This window comes from Copadichromis virginalis, linkage group LG7 (assembly GCF_057382275.1).
Source record: "Copadichromis virginalis isolate Kocher_CV1m ecotype Utaka linkage group LG7, C_Virginalis_male_GT1.1, whole genome shotgun sequence".
Lineage (NCBI taxonomy): Eukaryota > Metazoa > Chordata > Actinopteri > Cichliformes > Cichlidae > Copadichromis > Copadichromis virginalis.
In genome coordinates, this window is record NC_140624.1 from 349,079 (window position 1) to 360,624 (window position 11,546).

The following is an 11,546-nucleotide window of genomic DNA, read 5'->3' on the forward strand; positions in this document are numbered from 1 at the left end:
AATTTTGATATGTGATTTATCATTTAGTGCCATTTATTAAAGAGGACTTAATGTTCTTTGGAGTTTGTTTTTGCAGTTTGGGGATTTCCTAAAATCTATTTATCATTTAGGTTCAAAAAACATTTTTAATTTTAGAAATTCTTATTTTGAATTATCAACAACAAAGATTGGTTTTGGTTGCATTTCTAAATTGAAAATTAAAACAACAACAACAAAAAAGGTGATAACGAGACAACAAACAGAGAGAGACTTTGGACATAAATACACACAAGGGGTAACGAGAGAACAGACCACAGGTGGGAACACAGATGATCTAAGGAGCTTCTCGGATGAGAGGTGAAACATCTTTAAGCAAGATGAAGAACATCTTCATCTTCAAACATCTTCAAGCGTCTGGACTTTTCTTTCCAAGCTCCTACACTACAATGACCTGGATGACTAAGAACTTTCACAGATGAAAACAGATGATACTAATCTAGAAAAATTAGACAAGGGAAGCAAAACTGAATATGTCACACAAAAGGCAGGAGACTATCAAAGTAACACCGGAAGTAAGATAAGCACAAAAACAAAGACTAAGACACACAGGCTTGACACTGGGACCGGGGAGGCAAAGAAACGAAACAGAGAGAACACTCAGAAACTAGGGTTAAATAATGGTATTAAGAACATAAACGGTCTGAGGCTCAATTGTAACACTCATGATAACCTAAAAAATAACATTCAGGAACCAGACATTATCAGTCTCTCTCCTCCTTTCAAAAAATACAAGTCCAGACAAAAACTCACAGAAGTGATGCCAAGTTATAGAAAAAAAACAAAACTAACCTTGAGGCAATGAACACATAATTATAGCTTTTCATGTTAGCTAATAGATGCTGAACATCAACCCACCTATTTCAATTCTTTGTGTTTTTCAAAGTTTTATAATGTTACTATAATGATTGTAGGGTATCCATGTCTGCTCCCTAATTTCTCCTAGACACTTTAATAAGTCTGTTACTTGTACATGTATGTTTTTATCTGTATGCAAGTTTAGCATTTTTAGTGCAATGGCACATGTCTGTATATTTGCTACAGTGGGGGTGGGCAGTGAATTCTCCCAAGAGACAACATAAGAAACTGGCACTGTTTGATGAAGAAGAAGAAGAACAAGAAGAAGAACAAGAAGAAGAACAAGAACACCTCAGTTTGGCTCGATGTTGATCCTGAGGAAAATGAATTGCACATTCCTGTGCTTTACTGAAACTCCCACATTATTTCTGCTGATTGTTATAAATATTCACACTTAGATTCAAACTAACTTAAAGGACAAATATTCCTATGTTATGCATGTTTGGGTAATTTTTTCTACTTTTGTGGTTATATGCTGTTACAGCTTCCTGTCACTTCTTCTGCAGAATAATATTATCATGATATCAGTCATGATAACTTGATTAAGGAAGTGCAACACGTGTTTTGTTCAACAGTTACTCATACTTAAGATACAGATTCATCAGGATTATGTCATTCCCACCTCTGAGCGATGTGTATAAGCAACATAAGCAAAAAACCATGTGCTGCACCATGTGACAGAGCAAGCACTGGGAAATGTATGAAGTGTGTATGTATGAAGTGCTGCTCATGCGCCTCCTCTCCACAGTTGGGACTGACATTTACTTTATGCATCTTCTTTCCCATGGGAATGATAAATTATGTAGGCTACCGGAAAGACAGTGCACTGATAATGCTTATCCACATTTACTATGCCACATGTTTGTGCTGCTTGAAAAAATGTTATCTTTTGTTACCTTGAAAATGTTAGCTGAACACACCCTAGCTGTCAAACACCTCGGAGCGCCCACTCTCTCACCTGTTAAAACAGATTTGATCATCTCACCGGCATGCCCTCACATATGAATGCCAGCAGACCTGCAGATAAAACATGCAGTGTGCAGTGGTGGGACTAGTTTTTACCTTACAGACACGCATATTGATTGAGAATTGATTGTACTGCTGAGGCTGCAGTGTCCACTGGGTCAGTGAGTGATTGAATGAGTGGGTGGAGGTCAACACAAGCATTTGGCCTCCCCAAAAAACAAATTTCAGAACAACACTGACACTAAAACCTGCCAAAATGTTGCAATAAGCATTAGCTTGCTTTGAATTAGGAGGTCGTGTGTCTAGTGTTGGATGGTTTTTCACTTGATTTGATTTAATGTAAGTGCTTGGCTAACATTATCTCAGGATAGTGGCACATGAGATGTGCCCATAGTTTTCCTAGATTATTTTAACTTATTTAATAAAATATGGATATTTGGTGTCCCTGGATCAATACATATGCCATGCAATATATCATGATACTATATACTGATTTTTTCCCCCACCCCTACAATTTAACACGATTGACCACTCTCTATCACACATAGAAACCTGGTATGGCTTGCTAACTTGCATACTAGCTGCAAAAGTAGCTGTTCTGCGAGTACATTTCTGTTAAATAAGCCATGGACTCATTCCTTTCTTCCATACTGTTCTTTATATTTTGACCACATAAAAGACTAACTGAGTCTTTTAAGAGCTAGATAAGCTTGATTAAGGTGAGAGCAAGAGAAACTCCCCTCAGCTTCTCAAGTCTGGGAAAGTCAAGCAACACATAGCATGACAGTGCTACACCCAAACAATAGAATGAACAAGCGAAACGTTAGTGGTCTTTGTGTTTAGGGGAAGAAAAAATAAAACACTGGGGAAGAGCTGCTGTAAGTGTTACCTTTCTGCAAAAGTGAGGCATGCGAGTGTGCTGCAAAGAGACAGTGACACAATTGGAGTGAGCAATACTCAGTGATCCATTCAAATGTTCGCGTTCACTGGAGCAGACAGTGCACCCACTCAGAGACAGTGCATCAGAATCCTCCTTGTGAAGGCGAACTGCTCATTCTTTCTCTGCTGGAAGCCACGAAATAACCCAGGATAACCTCGGAAAGCTCAGCAAGGACTACTCAGAAGAGCAGGAGCAAGAAGGAGAAAAATGAGGCTGAGCCAGCCTAAGCCCAATCAGACTTTTACTTTCCATCGCCAGTGGTCAAATGTTTCAATCAAACCTACAAGAGGGATTAAATATTCATAATATTGAAAAAGCAAAAAGTGCAACAAACATGAGCCATTTGAGTAGAAAGAAAAAAACAAAAAAAGCAATAAATGTGGTCAGTACTATATGCTGGTATAGTACCTTCAAAGTCTTCATGTTTTTTGGTTTATCAAAGTGATCCATTGACTCCACTAATCCTTCTGAGTAGACCTGCAACGGATCACCACTTCTCAGATGGGCTCAGGTTTTCTCAGCTGGCAGTGATATTTCATGACAACAAAGCCTGCTGGTCAGCCAGCTGTTGACAAATCCCTGGTATGACGTATGTCTCGGTTTTGGTTGATTCTATGCCAAGCTAACACACACACACACACACACACACACACACACACACACACACACACACACACACACACACACACACACACACACACACACACACACACACTGCTGGCGGGAGTATCCGCTGGATGTGTTAAGCAGAACTGTTGAACTGATCCTGCAGAATTATGCATCTCATTTGAATATGTTGATTTTTATAGCCACAGAAACCTTGTGACACAATGATGATGAATAACAATGATCACAGTATCTACACAAAAATCTGAATTTTCATTTTAATGGAAACTTTGATCATAAAAATAGTCGATGGCTTCTAAAAACAAGCCAGTCCTAATCTGCTCTTTTATGTCTTGAGATTAAAAATTCACTATGGTAGATTAGTAAAAATAAATAAATAAATAAGGGCGACTCCCACAATTTCTCTGTACTTCTTAAATCTACATGAAGAGACAGCAGATAGCTCTCCTAGTATTGAAACAGTCAATTTATCAACTAGCTGATCAGCAAAAAGTAATAATAATAATAATAATCTGCTGTATTTAAGCAAGACAGCAAGAAATGTTTTTTTTTTAATTCTCTTCTTCCAACTTCTAAAAATTCAGGATTTAGGAAGTAATGTTTTTACAAATAACCAGTATTAACAGATCACACTGAGCTCTTGGAAATGATTTGGATCATTTCCTGCTATAGTTTAATGTTTTTACTGCATAAAGCAAGAGGAAACATTAACAAAAGATCAGGTCAACTGATAAGCCAAAGTGCTCTTTCAGGTCCTTGTCTCTATGCTGCTCAAGCAGCTGTGTCTTAAGAAAAGAGTGCTACAGCAAGAAAGCCTCGACTTGAGATGACATTCGCTTGCACTACTAAACTGGCTTCCTAGCAGGACTGCTAAACTGGAAATATTAGATTTCCATCCTGGTGCTCTTACTAAATGTAATCGATCAATAAGGAAAGAGAAACTTCTTTATAGAGAAACGGCATGAAGATAAGACTGAACTGGGGCGTGGGGCAGTCACGCACTGTAGGTGTAGGTTTAGGATTTTTAGGACAGGACACAACCTCACTGACTTTTTGTGGGACTGCATGAGTAGGAGGGACTGTGACTCTGCACTCTCAGGAAGCAGATAATAATGAGACATCCCCAGATTACTTGAGCTGTGTACATCAAATGTAAATGGAACATAGTGATGAAGTAATTATTTTTAAGCATGTAAATCTCAATGACTCATTTGTTTCCTCTCCAGTGTGTAGGCTTTAGAAACAGGTTGAATAATTCACCCTGTATTTTATCATGTTCCGCCATTTTAATTCAGCTGTGTTCCTTGCTGACCAAACGCCAAACCAGAAATTGGCTTTTTATGACTCCAGCAGCTGCACTAAGCGCTGTTTATAACACAGTACGTCCATTAAGAATACATTGCAGTTTGTATTGCACTTTACTGCAGCCTTGGAAGGAAGATTCGTGAGAGCCAAATGTATGCCTAAACAGAAGATGTGATATCAATAATACAGCAGATGATCTCAGGTCCAGTTGCAATTTTGGTCTCAAGTTATCATGTAAGAGGATCACGGGAGTGTAACATAAGCTACATTCGAGGTAATTCCCCAGCTTTAAACAGATTAACTGAGAAAAACTATTGAAATGAGATTTTTCACACAGGGAACGAGTGAACGGAGTACAGAGATGAACCTGGAGACAGTTATTCAGATCCTATCTGTGAGTGCACTGCTTATCTCATACAATATCAAAGGCCTGTGACCTTGTGTTATCCAGCTTAACTGGCCTCGTTATAACCTGCTTTATGGTATCTTTCCCTTTTCTACACCATTTGAAAAATAAAGCATTCTTATCTGGTTACAGGGGAGAGATCACAACGACCTTCAGCTTGGTGGAGGTATTTTTATGTCTTGGAAATACAGGAAACCTTGATGTTTATAATAATATTTGGCATGGTGCATTATAGAGCCATCAGCTGTACTTGAACCTGTTTATCATCTGAAACATATGTGAAGCAGATCATAATAAGTAGAAGAATAAAGAGAGGGGCTTGTGTTTTCTGTTTACGCCTGTGTGAGTGCTCTCAGTGGTCCAGGAAGACCGCGCTCACTTCCAAAGGATGCTGCGTGGAAGAAAAGATGGACGCATACAGGTTATACTCACTCTGCGTAGCCGGTGGACCACGGCAGCCGCTTGGTCTCCTTCAGGATGAGGATCGGTCTTGCGATGTGATCCGCCGAACACTCGATCTCGTCTGGCGACAGTCCCAGGAAGTCCGGTCGGGTGTACGGGAATTTCAGCGGCAGATCCGAGCCGCTGGGATGGTCTCCGTTGGAGCCACCGGCCATCATACCTCCCATGAAATTGGCTACCGCCGACTTCACCCGCGTGAGCATGGTCCTGCTGCGGCGTGGGTCCAGGCAATGCGATTGCGTGAATGCCACCCCACCCCACACGCACCCCCCTCTTCCAGTCTCCCTGGCAGATCCCCGCACGGCGACGCAGATTCGCGGCGTGGAAGAAAGCAAAACACTCAGGATCCGCGGAAAGTCATTCGGCACAGCGATCCCTCTGCGAACACGGAAATAAAAGCTGAACAGGCTCTCTCTCACACACACAGAGCCAGACTGAGCTGCACAGCAGTCATGTGACAAACCGGTTGCTGCTGGTGGATTTGGTCGCTGGTAGCCTATCTCAGTGAGCCGCTTACTGTTGACAGTGCTGGAGGTCAAAGGTGTGTAATCCCGATGTGACGATTACCTCCCGAACAAGGTGCAACACAAGGCTTTGTAGCCTGAGAAAAAGGCGGTGACCCAAATACATACGTATACATATAAATGGAGCCACACTGACTGAACAACACACAGTACAATAAACCAGCCGTGAGGGTTTCAGTGACTCTTTTATGGACATCTGCAGTCGTCTAGTCTTTGTTTTTTCTTGACAGGGTGTGGTGCCACAGCTGTGTTGAAAAAATTAAAACCAGCTGTTTTGTTTCCATCTTTCTACAATTTTCTTTATCAAAAGATTGGAAATACAGTCATTGGGGAAAGTGTGGTTATCAAAGGTCAAAGCTTACAACAGATCAAAGTTGTAGGCTATAACACAAATCAAGGCTACATGTGTAATATTCTTTTATCAAAAAGGCAGTTTTGTACTTTGAAGCTAATGTCCACAAGAAAGGGGTCCAGTCAACACAAATATGCAGTAAAAACCAGAACTGTTGTTTTAAATATGGCACTTACTGGGAGCCTTTCAGTGTCTAGTGGCATATTGCGTTACCACCTTCTGATTACATTTTTTCTTTCTCTTCCAAGAGTCAGTGCAAATCTTACTGACTGGGCATTAAGCCAACCCAGCAGGATGTCTGTCTAGAATTTATGGACTTACTCTGTCAACAAAGCTCCATTTTGGAGAAGTGAACCCTACTAAATGATATGTCATAAGTGAACCGCAGTCTGCAGAGCGACCAAACCACAGAATCGTACTCAGCTGTTTCTTCAGTGCTGAAAGGTGAGGGCGTTGCAACAAAATGACTTCAAATGATCTGCTCATGATCCATATTCAATCCCAAAAGTTCACTGAGGAAACAAAAAGCCGTGTGGACGCAGTCAGTTCTTTCAGCTTCGGTTTACTGAGCACAGACATGCCTTCAAATAGAAGTGTGAGCATTTCACGTCGGAGTCCCAAAATCCCCAGCCAAACTGACATATGGCATTATTTCTAGCCTTTACCTTCACTTTAAATGCAAATGGCAAAATCTGCTCTTAATCACTTCATCACCTATTATCTAAGTCATGCTCTTTATAATAAAATTCCACTTATTTGATAAACACTAATGTGGTTTGGGTTTCTTGTCAAGACACCAGAGGAACTTATTTTGTTACATAAGTGCAAAAGTTTGCTTCAACCTACCAGCATCCAAACTCAAACACGCGTGTCATCCAGTGCTGTAGGAAAGAAATTTGATTAAAGTTACAGTTAACCTGCATATTTTTTTTCTTTTTTAAACAGAATGGTCCTCTTTCAGCACAAAACTAAAACTAGGTGTGGACGCAGGGCCGCTTTCTAAAACAGGTTCCAGTTCCCCAATCTCTTCACTGGTTTCACTGTGGCAACTGTATAGTTGCTTTCTGTTTTATTTTGAAAACCACTATGAAAGATATTTTTTGAACACTGTGCTTGTGATGTACAGTTTCTGTGTGGAGTTTGCATGTTCTTCTGGTCGGCGTGACTTTCTCTCATAGTATAAAGACATGTGATTTAGTAAGGGTTGGGTTAACTGGTAGTTCTGCAAATACAGCAGGATCGGTATTGCCGAAACCAACACAGATATTTTTAACCCATGAGGGCAGCTCATATAGGACAGAGCAATGTGTCATGATTTATGCAATTTATGAGCTTTATGAGATAAATCATCAGTTTGCCAATTCTCAATTCAGATTGTTGTGATTTTTACTTTCCACAATAATTGGTTACCTACCTTTCAGATTTATTTTGAAACTGCTTCTTTTTTGTTGTTGTTTGGAGACCTGGAATGCAAATGTGCCTGTCTCTGCTGCACTTTGGGTCAAAAATGTGCTACAGACTAGAAATAAAATAGACACAAAAAGCTTTCGGACATTTTTTATAGTGCATGTTAAAAATGGAGTGCATGATTTTATTTTTTTTATTTTTTGATGGGAGTGATTTTTTTTCTTGAGAATCCTGTAAAATACAGCATGAACTCTTGGGGTTTATATTGAGGAACACTCAGACACATTATCTCTTAAATCTTGCGGGCCAATTAAAATCGTGAGCACGCTTATTATACAGAATGTCTCCAGTGAAAATGAGTAAAGTCTGATGAAAGTGAAGTTGGGAATTTGGCAGACTATAGTAAATCAATAATTCATGAGCTTGCCAGCAAAGAGTTCTACTGACCTAATTACACAGGAAAAGCAACAGCCTGTGAGCAGGATGCAGAAGATGATATACTCTACCTGCGACTGGATTTTCAATCAGGGATAGCTGGTAAAAAATTAACCAGAACAATGAGTGTGGCTCTTGTCTTTTCTGTGCTAATTATACCCCATAAACTGACAACATGCACAAAGATAAGCTCATTTCCCAGGAGACCTCACATACATTCTTTTGAAGTGATAAACTATTCAAAGCTTCCAAATGACAACAATTATTTAATGGAAACCATGTGTTCAGCATGCGCACTTTTTAGCAACAGCTGAGGCAGACATTCGTTCATTTGATCTGTTGTTGCACAAGATGAAAAGTGAAGCATCACCAAAGTCATTAAGACTTCATCTGTGAAACATCTATGCAGTCTTAAGGCAGTTTATCTCATTGTTATTTTAACTTGATGCACTGTAGTATCAAAACAGGGTTCACGGGTTGAGATGCAGCATCAAATCATGACAGAGCCTCCACCGTGTTTTACACATGGCTGTAGTTGTGTTTGAATGATATGTTAAATATGTATGATGTGCAAACTGATATGTTTAGATCCACCACTCCATGAAATCCGTTTCCACTGATTTTCAGTCACATTAATGTGTAATCGGTCATACCTTGCCCCCCCCCTTCCTTCCTTAAGGAACTGCCTCTTGACAGTGAGCTTTCCACTGCGCCCATTTCTTATCAGGCTTCAGTGAACAATAGATGAATCAACTAAAGGATCAGATGAATCTCGCAGGTTTTTTTTGCTGGAATTTATCTGTCTTAAGTAGGATTTTTCAGATGTTTGCCTGCAACAGAGATTTTACGCCTGTCATGATTTCTTTTGTCCTCCACTTGTCCAGTTTCTTCAAAATTTTAACCACACACTGCACATCATGTCAAGACATGCTGAGTTTACAGTAAATTGCTCTTTGGGAATCACCTTGTTGACTATTTTATGCCTGTCAAACTGTTATCTTTGGCGTTTTCTTATATTCAACAAAAGAAATCGGAACAAACTCAGTTTTGTGACGGGCTGCTACAAAGTGCCTAAAGATACAAATTGAAAATTGGTTCTTTGCCAAGTTGTGTGTAGACATGTAGCTTGTTTATGCATGTCTTGAACTATTGCTCAAGATCTCCTTAAACAAAAGAAAAGTCTGGCTTGGAAGAAAAATATGACGAAAGGAAGGCTGGTTCAAGACCTTTGCACAGCACTCATTTTCCAGTTAAAGGGGTTGATTTGTCTGCAGAGAGACATCTTTAAGGCCTTATCTTGTAACATCAGTAGCTGACCTTACTAATAATCTTGTGGCCTTATGGGAGCAAAAATTCCTACTGCCAAAAGCAATAATGGAAACCACATCCAGAAGAGGGAAGGCTGCATAGTCCACAGATTTGAGATGAAATGTGTATCATATTGGTGCAAACCTCAGCTGATCCCCCAGAATAAAGCGTCATCAGAAAAAGAAGCCAGAAGAGATGCAAGCAATAAAATCAACCGTATATCTCTCCCCTTGCTACATTGCATAATTTGCAATATTTATCCAGTGACTATTTGAAAACTACAGTTTTCAAATAATCTGTTAAGCGTTTCTCTTTGCTCTGTCTTCAGCTCCTTGTTATTCCTCCCAGGATAATGATGGTGATGGCAGGGTCAGGATAGCTTGAAGAATCTGTTTGCATTTCTGTAATCAGTCTGCTACTTGAACTGATGACTGACTCACAGATGGATAGAGATGGCACACATGCATACTTGCAGCATGGGGTAATGTGGAGACAGGGAACTCACATATAAGCATGGATCACGGCAAAGGCTTTTGTTAATCTGCAAAGTCAGCAATGAGTAAAATCTAATTTTGAAGTCAGGATAAAATAATTATTTTCAGATCCTGACTGCAATATTTGAGATCAGAATCAGTTAGGGCTGGATAAGGTGACCTTGAAGCATCACTTTTTTTATGCTGCATAGGCTGCTGTAGGACTGTCTGTGACGCACTAAGCATTTCTTCGATGCACCTCGTTTCACTCCAGGTGTTTCTGTAACATCGCTGTATGCAATTTTCTTCCTGTGTTTTGTCTCCATCTCCCTCTGCTCTCCTTTTGTTTCCCCTCACCCCCAACTGGTCGCAGCAGATGGCTGCCCCTCCCCGAACCTGTTTTTTCTTGAGGTTTCTTCCTGTTGAAAGGGATTGTTTTTTCCACTACCGATTTTGCAGTTTAGGCTACATCATATTAAGAACATATGCAAACATATCAGTTCCTGTTGAAAGGAAGGCATTTTCCATTGCTTATTGTGATTTTATCACCAATATCATTCGTTCTGTACCTCGCTGCATGGGACAACTGTTGTTGTGATTTGGAGCAATGTAAATAAAACTGAATGGAAAAATGATAAACTACTACTAGTGGTAATTAGTGTTATTGCTCCCAATAGAATGCAAGACCAAGCCAAAAATAAAGATTCTTTCCTCCGTTTCCTTTCCATTTTATTGCAAACATACAAACCCAATTTTAAGAATGCTGAGATGGCAGCAACATATCTCAAAAGCACGGGGATGAGAACAAAAAACAAAAAAAAAAACAAAAAAAAAAACCTAGAGACGTGGTACTAACAAGAAACAGCTGGAGGAACACTTTGTAACCAATTAAACTAAGTTAACTGGCAACAGGACCGTAACATGACTGTGTATAAAAAGCATCTCAGAGAGGAAGACTTTCCTCAGAATTCGAGATGGGCAGAGGTTCAGTCTGCAATTTTGCAAACCAATTTCAGAATCATGGTCCTCAATGTGAAATTGCAAAGACTTTGAATATCTGGTCATCAACGTCACACAGCATCAGCGTTCTGAGGTTCTGTTGAAATCTGTGTGCGAGGGAGAAGGCCAAAGTCATTATTGGATCCCTATGAGCTGAGGGCCATCAGAGAACACTGCATTAAAGACAGACGTGATTCTGACATGAAATCATGGCATGGGCTCAGGAGGTTAAAGCTCTGTCATGTAAAGAAGAAGCCAATATGTGAAAGTGACTTGCATCTCTGATGGTACATTAATGAAATTGAATTGGGAGCTTGCACATCTGGAAAGGTAGCATTAATACTTTAGAGGTTTAAGAGCAACATGTAGGCCCATCCATGGAATGTTGTTTTAGGGAATGACTTTCCATATCCAAGCAAGAAACTGTTCAACTCTGTCCATTTCAAAA

General features: G+C 39.9%; 1 protein-coding gene across 1 annotated transcript in view; it reads right to left on the reverse strand.

Annotated features, from left to right (window-relative positions):
- The window catches only part of LOC146704117 (protein phosphatase 1H-like), a 42,724-nt gene extending 36,712 nt beyond the window's left edge, over window positions 1–6,012 (reverse strand). Inside the window, exon 1 of the mRNA XM_085461073.1 lies at window positions 5,571–6,012. Coding sequence (XP_085317199.1) covers window positions 5,571–5,803 — 233 coding nt within the window. The 5' untranslated portion in view covers window positions 5,804–6,012. The remainder of the gene's footprint in view (window positions 1–5,570) is intronic.
- Between the last annotated feature and the right edge of the window lie 5,534 nt (window positions 6,013–11,546).